The sequence below is a fragment of the Nothoprocta perdicaria genome, unplaced genomic scaffold, assembly GCF_003342845.1.
Source record: "Nothoprocta perdicaria isolate Ctin4 unplaced genomic scaffold, notPer1 scaffold_0, whole genome shotgun sequence".
In the NCBI taxonomy this organism is placed as follows: Eukaryota; Metazoa; Chordata; class Aves; order Tinamiformes; family Tinamidae; genus Nothoprocta; species Nothoprocta perdicaria.
This window is the reverse complement of record NW_020454092.1, coordinates 606,972-629,028: the sequence shown is the minus strand read 5'-3', so window position 1 is coordinate 629,028 and position 22,057 is coordinate 606,972. Positions and strand designations below refer to the sequence as shown.

The 22,057-nt window shown below is 38.3% G+C and overlaps 1 protein-coding gene across 2 annotated transcripts in view; it reads right to left on the bottom strand.

The window, feature by feature from the left end:
- Nucleotides 1–21,844, bottom strand: part of LOC112950553 (neurabin-1-like) — a 34,243-nt gene extending 12,399 nt beyond the window's left edge. For both annotated transcript variants that reach the window (XM_026043154.1, XM_026043235.1), the window contains exons 1-12: nt 20,051–21,844; nt 11,342–11,474; nt 10,753–10,873; nt 10,113–10,217; nt 9,820–9,940; nt 8,673–8,816; nt 7,449–7,502; nt 4,877–5,106; nt 4,175–4,271; nt 3,912–4,095; nt 3,203–3,354; nt 1,569–1,902 (exon numbers count right to left, since the gene is read on the bottom strand). In XM_026043154.1, coding sequence (XP_025898939.1) covers nt 1,569–1,902; nt 3,203–3,354; nt 3,912–4,095; nt 4,175–4,271; nt 4,877–5,106; nt 7,449–7,502; nt 8,673–8,816; nt 9,820–9,940; nt 10,113–10,217; nt 10,753–10,873; nt 11,342–11,474; nt 20,051–21,670 — 3,295 coding nt within the window. In that variant the 5' untranslated portion in view covers nt 21,671–21,844. The remainder of the gene's footprint in view (nt 1–1,568; nt 1,903–3,202; nt 3,355–3,911; nt 4,096–4,174; nt 4,272–4,876; nt 5,107–7,448; nt 7,503–8,672; nt 8,817–9,819; nt 9,941–10,112; nt 10,218–10,752; nt 10,874–11,341; nt 11,475–20,050) is intronic.
- Between the last annotated feature and the right edge of the window lie 213 nt (nt 21,845–22,057).

Below are 22,057 nucleotides of genomic sequence, written 5' to 3'. Positions count from 1 at the left end.
TGTACTGAGAGTTCCTGCACAAGTGCCTGAGCAACACGATGGTGCCTGGATAGCAGACAGCAAGGTTTAACAAGCTCAGTTTCTTAGGAAATAGCACACAAATTCCGAGTATTCCAAAGGAATAGAAATCCACATGCCAGGTCCTAATTATAAGACCTTTTAGTTTTAAACTGACAGAAACATTCATTCCTAAGTGCTGGACATTTCCAACACATCTGAGGCTTTTCCAAGATTTCACAGAACTGGAAAACAACCTGCTAGGATCCAACTAGTCACCAGGGGGAGCAGGTTGGAGTGTTCAACTCCAACTGTTCAATAATTAAGTGCAATCAAGTGGCCAACTGGAATTGSCTGGAATCAGGTGGTTCAGGTGACATCTAAGGAGAAGCATAGTGCAGCTCTTGCATTGGCAAAGCGGGTTTTAGGCTCAGTCTTCAAGAAAAGAGAACATTTCGGACATGAGGGAAGTTGCATGTACATAATGCCTTCAGGGATCTTAATAACTGCAAATCAGGGTCTACCACACAAGACTGGGAACAACTCCTCTCCACCCTATCTGCCACATGGCTTTTTGAAGCACAGAATGATTACACCTAAGTTTACCTGCTAAATATTTGGGATTTTTTCCTCAGCTTTTGTTTTGTTTTCTTTCTTCTTCTATCAATAGTGTCTGACTAACAACACAAATTTATTCAAATACTTATTTTCAAATGCTTAACTCATCTTACATGCAGCACACAAATGTTAATATTGACATTTACCCCTCCCTCTCTTTTTCTCTACCCCCTCCTCAAAGTAATACTTTAAAAATACTTACTTGAAAGCTGGTCTAATTTTAACATACTTCAGAAATGTTCAAAAAACACGCAAATCATAGTCTCAAGGCCTCACTAATTAATTCCATTATCATTTTCCCTTCTGAACCATTTTTAAACACCTTCCTCCTTTTACWACATCTAATGCAAACTCACCTAATTACAAAAGTCTTGAATTAATCACCACGACTGACTAAAATAACGAGCAAAAGCAGCAGCAATAGGTGCTTTTGGGCGCTTGGAGACAGTTGTATCTTGCTGTACGCAGGCTTGCAGCCACACACAAGCTGGGGTGCTGCACTCTGCAGTCAGGCACTGCAGAGACTTTTTAGTCACCTGGCCCCCGTGCCAAAGCTGGAAAATGTGCACCTGCTTCTATTCCTTTATTTGACACAATGTCAACACACACAGGTGCCTTTCTGTGAAAGGCTGAGTTTGAAACAGTATTGCTAATTTCCTTTGAGAAGTTTCCTGTACCCGATCATTTGTTTCTAAAATACAACCCATAACAACAGTTTTTATCTCGTCTTTTCTAAGCATTTTCTATCATATTAGAAACAGACAAGTTTATTTCCTGAAGAGGTTTACAAACAGTCTTAAAACAGATAACTAATTTGTAACCAATTTATTTTCCTGCTTTCTAAGGAGTTTATTGTTTAATAATCACTTATATATCTAAACTCCGCAATACTTTGATAGTAAAGGATTAAAAACAAAAGCCATAAACAAAACCAAAAGCCCTTCAGGTCTTACCCTTGGCTTCTTTTCCTTTGCCCTTTGCTTCTCTTTGCTTAACATTTGTGGGAAAGGCTTGAGGAGAACTTGGGGCCATCTCTTCTGAAGGAGGTGAATGTGTGCTGCTCGTGCTGTTGCCATTGTTTGCTTTGTGTACTGGGGAAGACTGTGTGGAAGCAGAAGGGCTGGACTCTAAAGGGCTCTCTGTGCTTTCGGCTGCTTCGGGCTTTTCGCTCTTTCGATCCAGGTCATCCAACCGAGAGAGAGTTAACTTTTCAGTTACCTCGAAGCTCTTGCCTAGGTACACAGCAGAAGGCTCTTTGTTGTGAATAGCATCTTCTGAATCCTTATCCTTGAAAAATTTATGGAAACACAACAAGTTTAGTTAAAGTAAAGTTAACTTTACTATCTGATCTTTTATCAGAATCTAAGAGTGCGTTATATTAAATACAAACTCCCTCAATTCAGAACCAAAGCAAACAGACTGAAGTTTAAGCATGCACTGTTATCATCTAAATAACATGGACTGGATTTTATGTCCYTTATGCATCCCCATTCTAGATTTTTTTGTACATCCCAAACACTATTTTTTTTTTTAACTGATCAAGAAATAAAACTGTTACTCGGCGGTCATCCCAATTCAAAGAAGCCGCTTTTAAAAATTCTTTCATTCCAACTAATGTAGTTCAATCATTTTCCTCTGACGGGGTCTCTCTCATACACTGGTTCTATACTTCAACTGTTTTTCAAGATCTTAGCCTCACCTTAAAAAATTTGCAACATTGCTTATATCTATTAAACCAGTTTCATTTTTTACTTATCTCTTACTTGTTCCACTAAAGAAGGCTAATATCTCARGTCTGGAACTTGCTTCTATTAGAATTTCACGGGCTGCAACACCACAGTTTGGATAAGGATTTCATCAGGATGGTAATATATTGTTGACAAAGCAATTACTTGTTATGGAGGAGCCAGCTTAATGGAGAATACAGACATCAACCTTAACATCAGCTTACAATAGTGAAAATTAGGAGTAGCCACAAGCTAACTACTAACTTCTAGATTTTTGAAATAGGGAGAGACTGCTGCAATGCATTTCCATGAAAATATAAAGGCAGGAACAACAACTCATAACATGGTACTACATAAACAATGTTGCCATTTTTAATTTAAAACAGGGAGACAAAAAAGGCAAGGACTTGAAAGCTAAGTTATGAATAAAAATCAAGGTAAATGAATTTTCAGGGAAATTGGCCTCTAGAGCAGGAGTCTAGAGCAAGAGGTTGSACTGGGATGCATGGAAAGAAACGTGGTCAAACTGAAAAATAAAACAGTGGTCGTTACTGGCTCTTGACTCATATCTTCTGCTTCATACTGTTAACAAAGGTCTGAATGCTTTGGAATTTATGCTTGTTTCAAGAAAGGTAATTATGATTCAGCTGCCTCCTCTCTGAAGTAATTTTTAAGGATTTTCTTTTCTGCTACTACATGCACATAGTTGATCCAAGTTATAGTATTTTATATTGTAAAGCAGAGATACAAGAAATAGAAAATAGAAAATCCTTGATGAAAAAAAGATGCTCAAAACAGTCAACCATCATATGATTAAAATGTACAGTCAGGCTTCTAGATGTACAGTTACCTACTGTTACCTGTAAGTTTGCAGTCTGTTGTCCAGCCCCAAGAGTTTCCTTCAGCTTTGATCGAGACGGTGGCTGGCGTTTGACTTTCAGAGCAAGCTGAGCTTTTGCTTTGTGGGCACTGGTGTCTAATCTGGGAGTATCCCCAACAAAAGCATCAAAATCTGCAACAAACGCATACTCCTTAAAAAAAAAACATAACTCACTGCCTGGAAATATCTTCAAAATGTAAAGCAAATTAGTTCAGCTCTTATTATATGAAAATAGTGGCCTTCTGTTAAAATTTTATATACTAAAGTGATAAAACTTTCTAATTGGAATTAAATTTCCAACCAATTTCTTCAAATTAGAAAATAAAAATCCTTAAGGATGCAAGTGTATTGTGACCTGAAAGCTGAATTCTCAAGTAGATGAGAATATGCTCCTAGAATACGCTTTCCTATCCTTGTTCCTTAAGCAATTGAYTCTTTAAAAAAAAGTACTTAAGCATCTACTGCCTCTTTTTAGAATATGCTTATTTCAGCTACCAGTTGATAACATTCTGAGCATAAGATCGCCATAATACTTAAATATCCACAGTGGCTCAGGCTGCCATTTATCTAGTCAGCAAGAAACAGTAGGCACTCTTTTTTTTCCTCTTACCCTTTTATTTCTTTTAACACCACACACAGACTCCTATTATCTTTTTGTTAAATATAAACCAAAAATCTTGTCAACTTACCAGAAATTAACATATCTGTAGAATCTAACCTTTCCTCTACCATGTCTGCTTCTGGTTCTTCTCTTATCTTTGAGGGTTCACTTGACTGGCCTGTATTTTGACAGGCATCTTCCAATACACTGCTACTTCCAAACATATATGGCACTTTCTCATATATTTTTAGTTTGTTTTCAAGCTCTGAAATCTACAAGAGGTAAAATTCAAAGTCAGATACCACTTCCCAAGAACACAGAAGTTTATTTCCAAAAATAATATAGCCTTACCTTTTCCTGATACATTTTCAGCTGTTCTGCATATTTCTGGTCTCTCTCTTCAAGCATCTTTGAATGATCCTCCTCTTTTTTCATAAATTCTACTTCTCTGATGAGAGAAATACATGCAGTTGAATTTCAGTAATAAAATGCTTTTTACTASTAAGTATACTGGAAAAAAAACAATCTTTGAGCTATAACAAATATGATTTCTTAACTTTATAACTTCACAAAATTATCTGCGTATTTGTATGCTTTTACTCTCTTGATAAAAATACAATTAAGATGTTATAATTTACCTTAGGATGAAAAAAATGTGTTACAACACCTTTCTACAAAATTACATCTATCCATACTTCTACATCAGGTGTACACCAGATGCTAAATATTAGATCTTCCTCACTTATACAAAGATAAATACAGATGCCATGTGCTACTGCAAAAATAGTGTTTTCATTCCTAAAGCTATGGTCAAATTCTTAGTAGGAAACTAATATGACAATACAGAACTGTTTGCCTTATTAAGGAAGAACTGAGGTAAAGACATTAAGAGTTAAAATCTTGACAAAACMATCCATATTTCTGACTCATAACCCCTCATAGTGTGAGGAGGATTTTCAGTCTATCATAACTCTAGGATAGCTGATAATTCTTCTCATTATGTTAAAAAAAATACAAGCAAGAAATGGAGACTTAGAATTTTGGAATACTTACTTTTGCTGGTAATCTTTGAGCAGTTTCTTGGCCTTGCAGTACTTTTTTTCAAGGGCATCACACTGTTCCTGGGTTTCTTTAAGATGCTCATTTACTGTTTTACATAAACTCTGAGCCTCTAACCAGTAGGTTTCCAATTTCTTAATTTTCTCTTTGTTTTCTTCTATGTTTTGCTGAAGTTGGGCTCGGCTCAATTCCCATTCATTTTTTTCTGTTTCAACTATTTTTAACTGAGAAGAAAATATTAATATTTAAGAAATTAATCTAAACTAAAAACTAAAATCCAAACAGTTATTTTTATATGTTTAGATAGAAAATAATAATAATTAATTTATCAGTAATATTAAAGCAAGATACTRAAATCGTAGGGAGCACCTCCCTCTTTGAAAACCATGTGGTTACTAGATTAGCTAAGCTGTCCAACTGCCAGGTAAGGCTCTTGATCTTGTAGTAGTGTCATCTGCACATGCGACAGACATTCCTTTCCCAGCAGTAGCTGGGCTGTTCTGCAGAGATAAAGCAAGTGGCCCACACTCTCCAGAACAGCTTCTTCCACATGTAGGTACTATATTTCTGCATCATGTAATTTCTTTAAGTATCTCTTCTGATCTACTTCCTCTAAKGCACAAGTACTCCAAACATGTATACAAATACATTAAAAAAAAAAAAAGAAAACTGCAACAATGGAGGCAAAGTGCATAGGAGAGACACATATGTGCCCTCAATTCCCTTTTCCAAACAACATCTGAGTCAACAAGCAGAGAAAGGCAGCAAATCAGTGAATATCTATGGATAATAAGAGTAAATAACAAAGCCTTTAAAATATCTGATTCTGGAGGTAATACAGGCATTGAGCTTGTGGTGAAAGTGTGTTGAAAAGCTGCAGATGGGAGTAATCTAGTTGTTTCAGTCCAATGGAGAAAACTTCTGAGAACTCCCATCTCTGAAACAGAAGAATCTATTTTATCTAATTGACCCTTTGATTAATCATTCAGTTATCCAGATCATTTTATTAGCTGTGTTAGTACTGTGTTCTACAGATTACAACATGATGTGGTGATCAATATGGTAATCCCATTAATGAGATTTGCGGTTTTTGGAAAACTGCTTTGTGTAAGTATGTTTTTCCACGCATTAGAATAGTATTTTTCACATTATATTGGAYACAACATGGCCGAACATCTCAGCTTGCAGGCAGTAAGTTCTATTTTCAAAGGCAACTGGAGATATGGAGATTTAACTTGTATCAGATGATTTTCCTGTCCTACTACTCTGCTACCAGCAGCTTGCTGAGTAAAACAAGTGAGAACAGTAGCCTTCCACAGTAGCCTAATAAGACAAGGACTTCCTCCAAGTTTTATGCTACACCTTGGTTTGCCTCCCTGGCGCTAATGAATGAAACATAGGTATTTCCTCACAACAGAAAGGGATGGGCCCCTTTGGTTTCTCAGGGAGCAGARTCATTATAAAAGAGAATGTTAATCTATGTACAGTTCTGGTGGCCTYAGACTGTGCAGACAGGATGCTGCTTAGTTCATCTATGCATCCTCCTTTGGGGACATTATTTACAATGAGGAAATCACTGCTTCTGAAGTCAGATAAGATCATTTGCTGATGAAGTTAATGTGTTGAGAGATTCAAGAATTTCTTCAATTGGAGCAATAAGTTGTACCAAAGTCACTATTTTTAACAGCTTGTTACTAATCCAGCAGGTCAAACTTCAAGAACACTGCAAGGAAGAGCACTATCAGAAAGCAAGATCAGAAATATCATAGGAATGCAAAAAGGTTGTGGTTGCATTGCCTGTCTACACCTGGAGCTGCGAAGCACCAGTTTGCAGAGTGAAGGAACAACCCCAATAGATACTCCAAACGATTGCAATCTGAAGAACTAGGGGCACACCCACCCAACCATGCAGAATCTGCTGCAACTTGTCTGAGGGTACACACTGCTCAGCAAGGCAAAGCACAAGGGCAAAGCTGCTGTTCAGCTACAGCAAACATTTCCAGAAAAAGGCCACGCACGGATCTCCATCAGTGGAAATGGTGGCAAAAAGAACAATAAAGTCTTTCTCAGAGAAAACAGAAGTGCACAACCCACTCAAAAGAAGCTGGAAAAAAAAATCTCTCCCTCCCCAAGGTTAAAAATAAAACGAGGAAAGGAAGGGCTGGTGGGAAGATGCTCTGATACCAAAAAATTCTCTCAGGCACAAACCATTCCTTTTAAGTATCAAATCTRTATCCAGATAAGACAAGTCCTATCCACTGAAAATGTTCTCATGTTTCTTCAGGAGTTTGCTTCATACAATATTCAGCTCAGCTCAGTTCAATTCTGCTCTAAGCAGCAATATAGAAGCAGACATTTTGGATTAGCACAGTGTTTTTATTTTCCCCCTTCTATCCAATAGGCCTTCATAAATTGAAGAGCTGCAGTCTAGCATAACAGTACATAGGGTGTGTATGTACTGTGCAGATGTACAAACAGACTGCCATCAACCTTCTGGTTCAACTTACACATGGCAAAATTCACAGAAATGAAAAATTCAGTAAATAAAGATTCTTGGAAAACTTACCTTCTCCTTCAGTTGACTGACTTCAGCTGTTGTTACTGCATGCTTTAATTGCAGCTGAAATAAAAAGACTTTTGTGAAACACACAAGAATGCACATGAACTGATAAAGTATTTTTGATGTGATTCCCTTCTTTCTTATGCCATTTTTACAGTAGCACAAAATCAATTATTTGCTAATTACAAAACTGATAAAGAGCCTTTATTAGAAGAACTAAATGACAATTTAAGAAAGTCCACAATATTTATTTGCTGCAAAAATCAATATGCAATCATCTAGATTAAAAAATATTGCACTGTTTTCTATATATTGAGAGGTTAAAATAATGTTCTAATGTGCAGGAGAACGTAAAGGCAGTAATGCACTTACTGACAACAAATAGTCCATAATAAGGAGTAAAAATTTAACAATGTTGAATTTGTTTTTGTTTTAAAATTAAATGATATTTTGCACTACAAGCCTTCCTAGAATTAACAGAAATGGATAAAGGCTACATCTGAGCCAAAGGTAAAGATGATTATTAACATATCTTAAGAAAACAGCACACATACAAGTGTAAAGCATGCTCCTTGGCAACTGTTATTTCTTATGTCTCATTTTGCATCTGTAACTCTGGAAAAAGAAAAGTGTTTTCTTTTTTTTTGAATGCATTATGCACCAAAACAAATTAAAACAAGTGCGTCCACGAGTCARAATGCTTAAGCTCTAGGTGTTGGAGGTCTAGGTGCCATGTAACACTCGTCCTGACACCTATTTCTTSTCTCCCTGAAGAAGGCAGGACCACAGAGCTAGTGACCATTCAGAATGGAGATACTCACCTTCCTCCCCTACCTACACCTAAAGCTATTCCACTTTGATGCACAAAATCCTACAGACCAGCATGGAAATGAGAGAGACATCGTGAACTAAGGCATGCCATGTTCAGAGATGACAACAGAGAGGAAGGTGGTCTTGAGTTCTAATGGCTGCTCCAAGCTTTTTTTTTTTAGTTTTTCTTTTTTTTTTTTTTAAATTAAATCAAATGATCATTGAACATAAGTTTCCATAGGGAAGTAGGATTGAGAAAGTTGCAGAACATTTCAAACAACACTAGGGTCCTTGCTGGTGATAATGGGTAAATAGGCCCCCAAACCACAAGAACAGGGAATGAAGRAGATGACATCAAACCTTAAGATTCAGATGATCCCCAAAACACCTCAAAGAGTATTTAAAAAAGTGTTACTGCACCTCTTTAAATTTAAGAAGGAATTGTGCTGAATCCATATCCAATGGTAAATTGATATCTTCATTTTCAGGAAGATCAAACACTTCTACAGATTTTCCATGTAAATGGGACTCAAATGCCTCTTCATCATCATCATAGTCGTCATCCTGACAACAGGTAAAAACCAAGACATTCCGTAACACATATGCTTCTCATCATGGTAGCAGCAATGAAAACAGCACACAATTAAGCAGCTGAAACAGTTGCAAAGCTTTTCCGGGCTAGTTACTATTCTTTTTAGTTTCTTATATCTACAATATATTTTAAAGTTGACTTGCAAACACTTTTGARGCAGATTTCCAATAAAAACSCTAACTAAGCAATCAATAAAACAAGCTGACTGATTCTTAGAAATAACTTTTGAATTATAGAGAAGTCAGAAAAATAGCAAGAAGCGACAATTATGTGCCTTGATAATGGTAACTTAAAAAATTGTTACTTTCTGTTTTAATCAGGTTGTCTTATTCTTTTTTCAGAGGATCATCTAATGGWTAATTTGGAAGAGACCTTTAAGACCATCTAGTCCAGCTCTCCTGCTTGAGCAGGCTCACCTACAGCAGGCTGCCAAGGTCCTTGTCCTGACTACTTTTGAGCATCTCCAAGGAGCGAGTCTCCACATCCTCTCTCAGTAATCTATTTCAGTGTTTGGTCACCCTCACTGTAAGAAACTTTTTCCTCAGAGAGAGCTTTCTGTATGTCTGTTTGTGCCCCCTGCCTCTCAGCCTGTCACAGGGCACCACTGACAAGAGCCTGGCTCCATCTTCCTTAATCCCTGCCTTCAGATACTTAGATGCATTTGTGAGATCCCTGCTCAGTCTTCCCCAGGCAGTACAGTTCTCTGGCTTATCAGTCACTCTTCCCATTTGGCATCATCAGCAAACTTGCTGATGGTTTAGGTTGTCCCATCATCCAAGTCATGGATAAATAAGTTAAACAGAGTTGGATGCAGTACTGACTCCAGGTTATACCACTACTCACAGACCTCCAACTAGTCCTCGTGTCTTTTTACTCCAATTTGGCTCAAAAAACATTTATTCCATTTACACAAGTTACTGTCTACGGAGATGATTATCTACTTTATAAAATATATGGATACTTTTGGTGTTTTACCTGCTCTGTATCATCATGAGCATAGTGTTGCTCATACAAACATCTTTCCTGCTCTAAAGTCTCACTAATGAGACGGGCTACTTCACTCTGAGTCCCTGGTTTCTCTCTTCCAATCAGAAATCTACAAAAGAAAGCAAAATGTAAGTTACCCKGCAGCAAAAAGCTTAAGACATGCTTAAAAATTATGTCTTGCTATATCTTGCAGTGACATCTTCGTAAAAGTTTCAAATTATGTTTTCTTCATTATGATAAATTATAATGTTAAAAGGTAGCATGATACAAGCCATACGTACCTCACTGTGCCTTTAGTGTTTTTCAGTACAGTGGCTGCGAAGAACTGAGTGACTCCTACTAGACTTATACCATCAACCTCAACAATCTGATCATTGACTTGAATTCTGCAAAATAAATAAATGCTCAGCTAGCAGCTCAACAAAAATATTTCATTTTGACAGATTATTTCACATTTCATATGACAAACATCACTTGAAACTCTCAAGGATTTACAATAAGAAAGCTGGGTTTTAAGCAATAAATTTTTGGAGACTCAGTCTCCTGAATTTCAGTTACGATCACAGATCACCTCTTAGAATTTATGTAGTATTYTTATACTACTTACATATTGACTAGTGTCCATGGATGTCAATAGGAATTTATGGCAGCGCTACAAATGGGCACATAATGAGCTTTTTTAGCCCCCACATATATAGTATAACTATAGATCCAGTAGACCTATATTTATTTTACAAAAAAATGCCCACACTAAAACAAATAACTGTTTTTTTAAAACTTCACATAAGGCAGTAGAGTAATACTTATTCAGTAGTGTTCTTCTTCTGCCCTTTTATTCACAGTATTTAGCATATGCAATCAAAACAATTAGGATTAGTTAAAAGTTAACAAAAAGCATTAGCAATGCAATAGAAAACTCACCGCCCATCCCGCTGAGCAGCTCCACCGTCTGTTATTGTTTTTACAAAAATCCCTAGTTTTTCTAGTCCTTGGTCCGCACCAACTCCCATTCCAATAATACTGATGCCCAGACCACTGTCACCTAAAGGATTCAAAAAGTCCAATATCAGCCACACGGCACAGGATATAATGCATACAGAGGAGTTCCAAAGTGTTCCAAACCAAATCCTTCCATATATTCCATTCATATTAATGCAAGATATGAAAATTCACACACATATTTGTGTGTGTATAAATATATATATGAAAAGAATACCAAATAAGATATTTTCTACTTAGATTCACCTTACTAAAGCTCTTGTTTAACGTAATTATSACCGACAGATTAAAATATCTTCACAATACCTGTAAAAAAATCTGCCTCAAAGATTTATGAACTATCTGCCACTCATTAATTTAGCCTTCCTAACTTKGACAGTTTACACTCAACAGAGGATAGTGCTTAAAAAAAAAGTACGTTCAAGAAAACATAAAAATTTGTTTTAAAATGTCATYATCTTTCATCTACATAGTGTCTCTTTCAAGCAAGTATTCAAGGTTGAATTTGCACCTTTTTCTATTTCTACAGGAAACACTTCCATTTTTTCCACCCTTTTCTCAAGCTCATACTCAGCTGAGGCTGCCACAGGATCAACTTCTTCATTACGTCTATCATAGTCTTCATTTGAATAGGTACTGAAAACCTAAGAAAGATACAACAAGAATTTTAGTGCTTTGGCCCTTCCAAATATAATATAACTGAAATAAAAATCAGTAGAAGAGTAGTACTTTTGAAGTTCTTTTCTAAATAATTTTGTAAATAATCATTGATTTCTTTGCAGTAACACTAAATATTGCTGTCGTAAGACAGCTTCTGACTAGCACAGAAGTAACAGTTTAACTCCATTTGCCAAACACAATGCTTCAAACTGATGTAATTTTCTGATTTTGCAGGGCAATCGTGCAGTTTGCCAGGAAAAGGAAATGCCTTGTTGCATACATTACTATTTTTAGTAATCACGCCAGCTGAATTTCTGAATTGGTAAAAAGATAAATAAACAACACAAATGAGTAACCTGTATTAATATAAAAATCTGGAAAGGAAGAAATAATGTGGTTAATTTAATAATTCAGCAGGTTTATTAGTTGTGTTTAAATACATATAAGTCAGAAGAAAATCTAGGTAAGAAAAGTCATATTCCCTTCCTCCCTCTCCTGCCTCAAAAACCCTCAAGAGATGAAAAACAACAACTAATCTGAAAAACCAAGGTTTACATCCTTAAGTCTTTTGCAGATGCTGATTGTCTTCCTCAGTGTCTCCTAAGACAAAAACCACCTAATCAATGATGTCCAGCATTGGTAGGATGCATTTTTGCCAATTCTGCAGTTTCACGGAGATTACCTAGACATGTAACTAACTAATCACRTAAGTAACAAAGAATTATATAGTGCTAGCTACGTCTAGCAGCAACTTTAAATATAGAAAGTTATTAAAGCAGATTATCAAAAAGCAACCAAGATAACACTATGTATGTTACACCATGGGCTTAACTGGCTTGACCTCCAGACTACAGCTGGAAAACTGTTTTAGAAACTCTGCCAAATGCTACATTAACATGTAGAGCCCGGCCCATTCCACCGGCATGACATGGTCATATCTTTAATGAAGTAGTCCAGCAAAAAAGCAGGTCTAGATTTACTGAGTTGACAGGGAAGAAAGAAACCCATGTTCTGGAAGTCTCTTCCTTACAAAAAAAGAAAAGTCTTACTACAAGGAGTCTTGAAAAGAATTTGAATTTTTCAAGTGTTGCATAAAGGCACAAAAAATTAAAAAAAAATCTTTAGGCTGTCACCAGTGGACAAAAACAAGCAACGGTCGGATGGCAAAGAATGAACTGGGATCTGTGTTCCATAACCTTTTAAGAAAAAAGAGGCAAAATAGAGGATAAAGTCCATCCAAATGGCCTCAAGAATCCTTACTCTACCACTATCAGTAAAACAACAACAACGATCATTAAATTCTTTAAATTAAGAACAATTGCAAATAGGATAGAGTAGAAGTATTCTGATTTCATGAAGCACATGTCTCCCTTTGAAGCAAGACCTGCCTTAGCTTGGTTCCTTGTCATTCCCCACAAAAAACAATCTCTCCACCCAAGGAGACAGCCAAGTCATGCTGCTAAAATGGATTTTCAACTGAGAACAAGAAGAAAATTCAAAAGTTCAGGACAGTTCAAACATGCACCTTTTAGCATGCACACTGAGTTGCTGAATGCAAAAATCAGATACTACGGTATGTGAAGAGAGAAAGAAATGAAGTTTTGATTTAAACAAAGTTTTGATTTGAAATCAAGTCAAAGAAATCAATCATTTGTAAAAGCACATGTGACCTAGTATTAATAACTTAGATATTTAYACTAGATGTTAAAAAACACTAATTATCAAACTCACGAATGAGCAAAATGTGAAGGATATAGTCTATGTTGGGGTTTATTTTGGAAACAATTACATATTATATTGATTCATTATGACTGTTTTAATGCACAAAGATGTTTAACAGCCAGTACTGATTGAAAGAGTACATCAACAAAGAGGAAGACCAGTTCCTTAAACACAACCATCTATAAGTTACTGGAGAAAGCAGGGGAATGACAGTTGAATCATCTTAACGGGTAGAATTAACTATGCTAAAAAATTCAGACTGGCAGCTCTAAAATATCTCTGGAATTTCTAAAATTATTCAGTATTTTCCCTACACAAAGGCTATAATTTTACATTTGGGAGTCTAATAAATTCACCAGCTCTGACAAAAAAAATAATCACAGTAATTGATCAGTTCAAAGGAAAGTATCAGAGAATTTAGAACCTCTACAATCTCATGTAAAAGCCAGGCTTTAGTGAATGTTTAGCAAAGTAACTGTTTAAAACACGGTGAAAGCACAGTCAATTTTACAAGCCTTTTATCACAAACTGCTGTAAATCCAGAAGGTTAATCTAATAGTTCCTGCCTAGCTTCAGTAACTGTTGGATCCACTGAAGCTTGCAAATGATGAAAACAAAGCAAAACTCCTGTTATCTGGGAAAAAGAAGTACAGAAACTGGCACTGCCTGTGAGTACCAAGAGCAGCCTAGTTCTCCAGCGCATACGCGGCCCATGATTTTGTTAGAAAATAGCAACAGTCCTTGCACCAACTCATGAATAAATGGGATAAAACACATACATGCATTCAACATACAACTAATTTATCATATTTAAATTAACTAGCCCTTGAACTGATTTTTTTTTTTTTTTTTTTAAACACAGGGAGTACTTCTCTGACTTCTTTTCCAAGACTTAAATCCAAAATTTCTCAGGTTAAAAAAAGAAAAAGCATTTCAGTGGCAAGCTAATAAAAAAATCCTAGCTATTTTTCTAATAATGCCCAAGTTGTTCATGAGGAAAAAGGACAATCGCCAGTTAAATAAGAAATAAAATGTATTCATCTAGTGTTAACCAGAAGGTAGACAAAACAACCCTGAATGAACAAACCAAAAATACTCACTTAAGCAACTAAAAAGCTAGTGATGATTGAAAGCCCAATTCTCCAACTACCCTGATTCACAAACGCCTTTTGCTAGGAATTTAGTATATTCACAGGACAAGGACTCCAGTTTAGATATGAATCCTTAGGCCACATAAAAATCCAGCCAATTTGTTCCTGGGACAACTAAACTACTGTAACAAACTTCATGTATTTTTAACCTCTCTCACCCCACCCCAAAATCTAATGACATAAGTGAAATGTCAACTATTGTAAGGATTAAACAAACAGTATTTGAAAAATATGCCTATTGGTCCAGAACTACTTTGCTCCTTGCTATCAGCACTGAAAAAAAACGAGGTCTGGTATTTTTTAGTGCAACAGGCTACATAGTTCCTAATTCTTAAATAACGAGATGATTTAACAACTCAAACACTAAACACTTCTGAAGAACTCCAATATCTGTCAAGATCTGTGACAAAATATTAAACTCAGTATTACTCAACATCAGTAGTACCATGAGTCCAGTGCCACATCTGCCAAACTATTGAACAACTTTGATGGAATATGAACTGCTTAAGGAGTACCAATGATGACGAACAGTTAAATAAATTTTAGCTGGCTGCTCACCTTGCTGCTTTGTAACAACAGCAGAGGAAAAGGACAACAAAGAATAAGATTTCAAAGTATGCACTCAAACTGGATTTATTGAGGTGTGCTTCTTTTTACTGGTGTCCTTTAGAGTACTCTTACATATTAGAATGACATTCTAATAGCTCTTTTTTCCCCCTCTGTCTCTGAAAAGGTAAACTACAAACAAATTTTTCCTACTTCTAGATGTTTTTCTGGATCTAGGTTAAGTATCCTCAGGTGCTAATAGCAACAACCATCATCAAAAAGCAGCTCAGCCTTCCAGCTCCTTAACTGAACTGTTGAGCTAATAAACTTTCCTCCTATAATCCCTTTGCCTGCATTCTCCTCCACATAATAACCTCACCTCTTCTGTTTGTTCTCTGTCACCATCTTCTTGATGCTTCTGAGTATGTCTCTCATGAAACCTCAGGTGTCTTCTGTTTAACCCTTTTTCTCCCTCCTCTTCCCCACAACTCTCCTCCACACAAGCACAGCCCACAGCACAGCACGTTGATCAGCTAGCACGGGGTCAAGAATAACAAGTAACCAACGTGAGGGCACTTACCTGCACCTTTCTTCATTACACACACCAGTTTTCTCCAAATTGAGTGATTGATAGCTACCTACCTATCTAAATACACACATACATGTATATTAAAAAGAAAAAGGGAAGAAAAACCCCATTCTTTCTCTTTCCAGTCTATTCCAAATGGACCTTCAAAGAAGTTAAAAATTAGCAGGACTGGGAAGGAGTGAGGTGCAATAGGTGACCACAATGGTAATGGACCACATAAAGTTTACTTCCTTAGGTAACCAGACTAAAAGTAGGAGGAGAATAACCTCACTGTGCTCATATTTGTGTACAGTTCAACGGCATCAACAAATACACAAAACAGCAATCTTTAAACTCTGCAACTGCAGAAGACCCCAGTCAACACAGGCTGCCCATCTAAACACACAAACAAAACAGATGACTTCTCAATTACAAGGAAACTCTGTTTAAATCTACTCTCAAATCTCTTAACACCACAGACATATCTCAATGAACTGCTCAACCATCAGCTGACACAAAGATAACCATTTATGTGGTCATCAGTCCTGCAACTGTTGAAGAATCCCAGGGTATGGTGGTCTTCTAGCATTTAGTCTATTTTGCACCCACTGCTGTGTATGAAATCCAGACACTACAAATCATCGATCTAGAAATCACAGGATATATGAAACTGAAGCTTTTTGAGAAGAAGAGTTTAACAAGAATAAATGTTGGCCTAGGAAAACTCTGCATTGCCTCTGAGARTGGTGAGCTTTTAGAGATATGTCATTAGACAGAAAAATTTTCATTTATTGCTTCATTAACTTTCAGAATAAGCAGTTTTGCACTAAAGACTGAGAGTATGTCAACCTGAACAAAATCACTGTTTATGTCCCAGCTATACACACAACAGTTACATATCTTGGAAAAATGAAAAAATTATGAAGGACTTGTATATCCTCCCAGAACCTTGGCTAGAATCAGAACACACAAACTACAAAAATGTTTTCAGTTCCTTCAGAAGAATTAATAAGCTTAGACTATCACTCAGTTATCACAAATATCAAAGTAAAGCCTTTAGAAGTTTTTTCTTTTTGCTTGACTTTCCAATCTTGAAAGAAAGTCCTATCCACAAATAGCTGGGGACAGACACTCCCATACAACATAAACTGCATGATACTAATCTAAACAGATCCACGAATGCAAATAATAGCAGAAGAGTCTTTTAAGTTTACCTGACATCAGATTTTGTAGGGATCACAAATCATTATAGAACTTAGTAACTGTGCTGTTAAAAGTTTTGAAGGAAGTTTGACACAATCAGAGGAAAAAACATCCCAAGAAGTCAATTTGGAAACTTGCACGTGTCAAGCACTTTGTCACTACATKCATGTTAGCTAAGAGCTATCAAGGTAACCACACAACGGAAAGTCAGTTTAATCTGTGCAAGAGCATACTGAAATATAAAGGGGTGGCTGCACACTTACCTGACATTATTGGCACTGTCTGCAGTGCTGACCATATTTACAGTTTATTTAGAAAACTTCAGGACAAATTCAGCTCCCATGTGAATACCTCAGACAGCTTAGTGTGCTTTTCATTCCTTGCTGGCTTCATCTGTAGCAATAAGAGCCTAAAAATAACCCATAACTCATGCCTCACAACACAAACCTGTGTGCTAGAGCAGCCCTGCTAGTAAGTGTACAGTATTACTGTTTTCATTACCACAGGAAAAAGGAACTGCGACATAATGCTCCTTAAGGTCTGCAGAGATCAAACGGCAGCAGGACTTAGAGTCAGGTCACCCAAGGCAAGAGAGCTTCCCAAGGCATATTACCATGAGCTTCTGAACAGCGCCAGAACTAAAACATTTATTTTAGGAAACCTCATCTATGTTTATTTTCAAAGGCACAGAGCTACTTAGAACAATGTAGCATTTACATCATTATGTTCCATCTTCCTAGAAATTATCAAATCAAATTATGCTCTCAAGCCATGCTACAGATGTCAGTATTTACATATCCCTGGCATGGTTCACATATAGCTTTACCTATGCCTTCATCCTACGTTCCCTCGGAGCTTTCGGGTCCATCCTCATCCATTCTTGTCATTTTTTTCCCATGCTTAAAGTTTTTCTAAGCTTACCAATTTCACAACTCTCCAGCAACTTTTCATTAGAGTATGAATTAAGTTCTCTCTGTTCCTGCAGCATAAACACTGTTTTTCAAGTCCTTCTATAGAAGATATAGCCATTAGCCACAAAGAGACTCAGCTTCTGTTTTGAGTAAATAAAGCACAATGGTTGGAGCTCCATCACCAAGCACCATCTCCAAGCTCTGTGAGACACCTGCTAAACAGCAACTGTGAAAATGCAAAGAATATTGCTTTGTGACCACTACAAAGTAAGACTGGGCAGAGCAGCAGGATTCATCACAACCCCGTGCAGGAGAAAAACAACAACAAAAGCGCCAGACCCGCCTGGCCTTACTCAGGAGCTTCTAAGACAAGGCGAAAACCAGAACTTCTCCAGTGCCCACAGACACCTGGAATGGCAGCCATAYTTCAAGTCAGGTTAAATATAATCTAGACTAAAATGATCAAACAAGTGAGGGTTTGCAGGATAYATTTCACACTATAGCCCTGTTTTGAGCTATAAGTAGGGGGTAGAAATATTTTTGTTACACTCAAGACTTTTTTCCTCTTCTAATTAAAATGCACCAAAACCTATATGTGAAGTCAAAAAAGGAAAAAATAGCATGCAAGACATTTGTACATCTGTTATAGGAAATATATAGTCAAGTTTCAATGAAAAGGAACAAAGGAAAAAAAGTATCACACTTTTTTTTTAAGGTCTTAAAACTGAAGTTCATATTACCCATATTACCCATATTACCATTAAACACACAACTGCTCACTATTAAGTAAATAAACAATTGTTTATTCTGTCAATCCAACAGCTAGATATTAGGGCAGTAAGTATGTAATTTTAATGGAAAAGGGGCAGCAGTTCCTATTAACAGTTCATYTTTTGGTTGTGCAATTGAGAAAATGAAAGAGTGGCTCCTACCCTTCTACAGAAGCAGGTGAATCGAGCCGTGCTAGTTACAGGACACTACCCAAGTTTTGTCTACAAGACAGCTCTCAAAGCTGGCACAGAGATTTCTATTTATACTTTGAACTAAATCTGGCACAGACATAACAAAGAATGCAGGAAAAGTCAACTACAACCACCGCTAGCTCCTTCAGTAGGAATTCAGCAGCCAGCAGCTGTTGCTCCTGCCTACTGCAGGAAACCAGCAATCAGCAGCCTAACACACACATCAGACAATACACCCGGCCCTCTCCCAGATACTAAAGTGCACAAAGGCAAGGGAGCTGCCTTTCCGATGCCCCTCCGGCTCTCTCGTGGAGATGTGCGCCCAGCCACGGGCATTGTGCAATGCCAGTACTGACACTCTCCTTCAGTGCTCCAGGACACCACTAAAGCAGCTACAAAAAAGCCATAWAAAGTCATCCTCTCTCCTTGGAGAGCCTATAAGAAAAAGCACAATTAGCAAAGCTAGCATTTTGCCCCACCCAAAACACTTTCTAGAGTACATGATTGATTATCAATCTGAGAAATTACAATTCTCTACTGCAACAAATAGAGCAGCCGCAATTTTTACATCTGTTGATAGGACGGAAATGAACAAAGAGTAAAAACCATTCATTAAAGATTAAATTTTTCCTTCCTGCCATAGCGTAAGAAGACAAGTATGCTTGAGAAAGCCTAGACAGCTTCCTGCTCCAAACTGTCCCCGAATTCCCTCGTCTCCTCTCAAACTCTAAGTTGGACCAGAATAACTGAAATCTGCAATAGGATTACAGGTAAAGAGGGCTGCAGTTGGGGAACGATTTTGCTCATTGGGGGCTATTTTGGCTGCCTAAGGATCAGATTCCTAAATCTTTGAAATCTGTCAACATTGCCTTATACACTACTCCTTGTCACTCCTCCTGCTTCCATAACTTCATAACTACCTAACATCTGTGTTAACACTGCTACAGAATATTGACCAAGTATAAGGAATTATTAGTATTATTAAAGTCCTATAATCATATATAATAGGAATCAGTCTTATGATAATTTCTTGTGGGTAATTCTGAAAGCAAATCTGAAGTTTARTTTTGTTTTTAATAACGTTTGTACACTCAGTAGTATAGAAAGGCCCCTCCTAACACAGCACCACAGTTTTAAACACACGAATGCAAGTATTAAAGGCCATTTGCCTATTCATAAAATTTTGGTGTTCATGGAAACACTCAGTGAGACAAGTAAAAATATTTCACTACATATAATAATATTGTCTTATGTCAGCTGCGTTTTCTGTTTTCTAAATCACTTGTTACTAACCTTGAACATTTTTTCTTGATTAGAAAACCAAGCAGCTTTGAATAACAGTCATCCATTCACACTCTTCAGAGAGTTTAAAAGATTTGGAAAAAAAAAGAGAGAGAAAAGAAACCACTGCAAAAAAAATGTAATTACTGGGTATTTTTTTGATTGCAAAAGAAGAGAAAACAAACAAACAAAACAAGAAAAATCAGATTTCCTTACCTTAATAGGAGCTGTTGAGAACTTGACTTTTCGGTCTGGCTCAGGATCTTCCTCTTCAGAAAGTCCAGGGAACTCTTCATATTCACTATCATACATATACTCCTCCTCTCCCTCCAAAATTTCTTTACCTTCAGGCCTTTGGTTTTCTGGATCTGTATTCCTATCTTCATCAAAAGCTTCATTCTCTATTCCAAAAGCACTGAAGTTCTCTCTCTSATTTTCCACCACTTGCTCCTCTTCTCCTTCAATATCCCCTTCCCGCTCTCGAACATCCTGAACTTGTGTAACTTGACCATCTTTCATAGACACCCCATCTCCTGTTTCTTCCTGACTGGTTTCACTGTGTTCTCGAAGCTCTTCTGACACCTCCAAGGAATAGTCACTGCCCTTCTCTCCCTCTGCTTGATGTTTGAGTGGCTGATCCTCTACAACAACACSATCTTTTTCCAAACTCTCTTTTTTGTACCTGGAGCTTTCATCTTTCACAGCCAGCTCTGTACAAGYACCTTCCGTGGGGGAAACCCGGTAGAGCCCACCACCGGGTCTCCACTTGGCCTCCTGGGCAGGTCCACTGCTCACATCCTGCCAGCTTCTCTCAAGGAGTGCTGGCTCTCTCTCATCTCTTTCAAGTGCCTTGYTTAGTTCATTGCCAATCACCACAGGCACTTTGGAGGATACAGTCTTCTCTGAACATCTTTCAATGGCAGCAGATGAATCCAAACTGYAGTGGCCTCTCACATGATCTTGATTTGAAGTACTATCATCTTTGGAAGCTTCTTTGGATTCTTCAGTATCACTGTCACCCAGAAAGCTTTCCAATCTCCTAGAAATAGGTCCCGCATTCAGGAAAGAGGAYTTGGGGCCACTGTTGGGATGTTGCTGTTTCAGCTCCTCACTCCCTTGATTTTCAACTCTCTCCTGGGCAACTGGAAGACTCACTTCTGTATTAAAATTGAAATGGTCCACGACACCGCTGCTGCAATCTGGAGAGGCTGAACCACGTCTCCTCCTGTCCTCGCTTCTTTCACATTTGTTGGGAGAATATCTGTCCACAGAGCTTCGCTGTTTTATATTTCTCTCAAATAGCTTCCTGGTCTCAGAAAATTTTTCTGCCAGAGCAACTTTGTCCAGATCTGCCTCATCATTGCCACGGATGATCTTGTCAGCAGCAGAAGGCACAGACAGTGAATCCACAGGACTGCCGCCGGGGCTACTACTTGTATTAAGAAGATTGTTCTTTTGGACAATAAGGAAAGACGGGCTACCTGGAGAAGGTCCATGATCTGCTGGTGGGGCCCGGCTGATTAATTTGGTCTCAGCAGGGGGACTGCTTTCGCAAGGAGGTGYTGAGGAGGAGCCTCCCATCTGCAGAAACATACTTTTGATCTTGTGCACTCTGTTGCCATAAGTGGCAGCTCTGCCTCGACTGTGTGGATCATTTCCTCCCCCATTGGAAGAGGTGCTCAGCTTCTGCTGAAGGCCTGTTCTGTTGGAAGCATTTTCAGCATTGTTTACTCCATCAAAAGAGCACTTGATAGCGTGGAAGTCGGATTTATATGCGTTTCTGTGYGGAGAAGCACTCCTTAAAGTCCTTTCTCCTTTGCCTTCCGTCTTCATCATTGTCAGAGAGAGCTCCCCGGGCCCCGGAGCGAGCGGGAAGAGGAAAACTCGGTGGCTCCAGCCGCCAGCACCGCCGGGCCAGGTCCTGCTCGGGGCTGAGAGGAGCGCGACCGAGGAGCAGCCTCGGCCTCGCGCGGGAGCGCCGCACCACGGGCCGGCGGAGCCGGGAGTCACTGCGCGCCGCGGGGCAGCGCCCGCACCCGCCGCGGCACCTGCGGGCACACAGAGCCGCGGTGAGCGCGGGCCGCGAGAGACCGCGCGACACCTCCCCGCGGCTGCCCGGGGACGGAGCCCATTGTGTCCGCGGGACAGGACGGCACGGCACGGCACGGGGCGGGAGGCGCCGGCCAGGCCGCTCCCGCCCGGCTCCGGCTCCGGCTCTGGCTC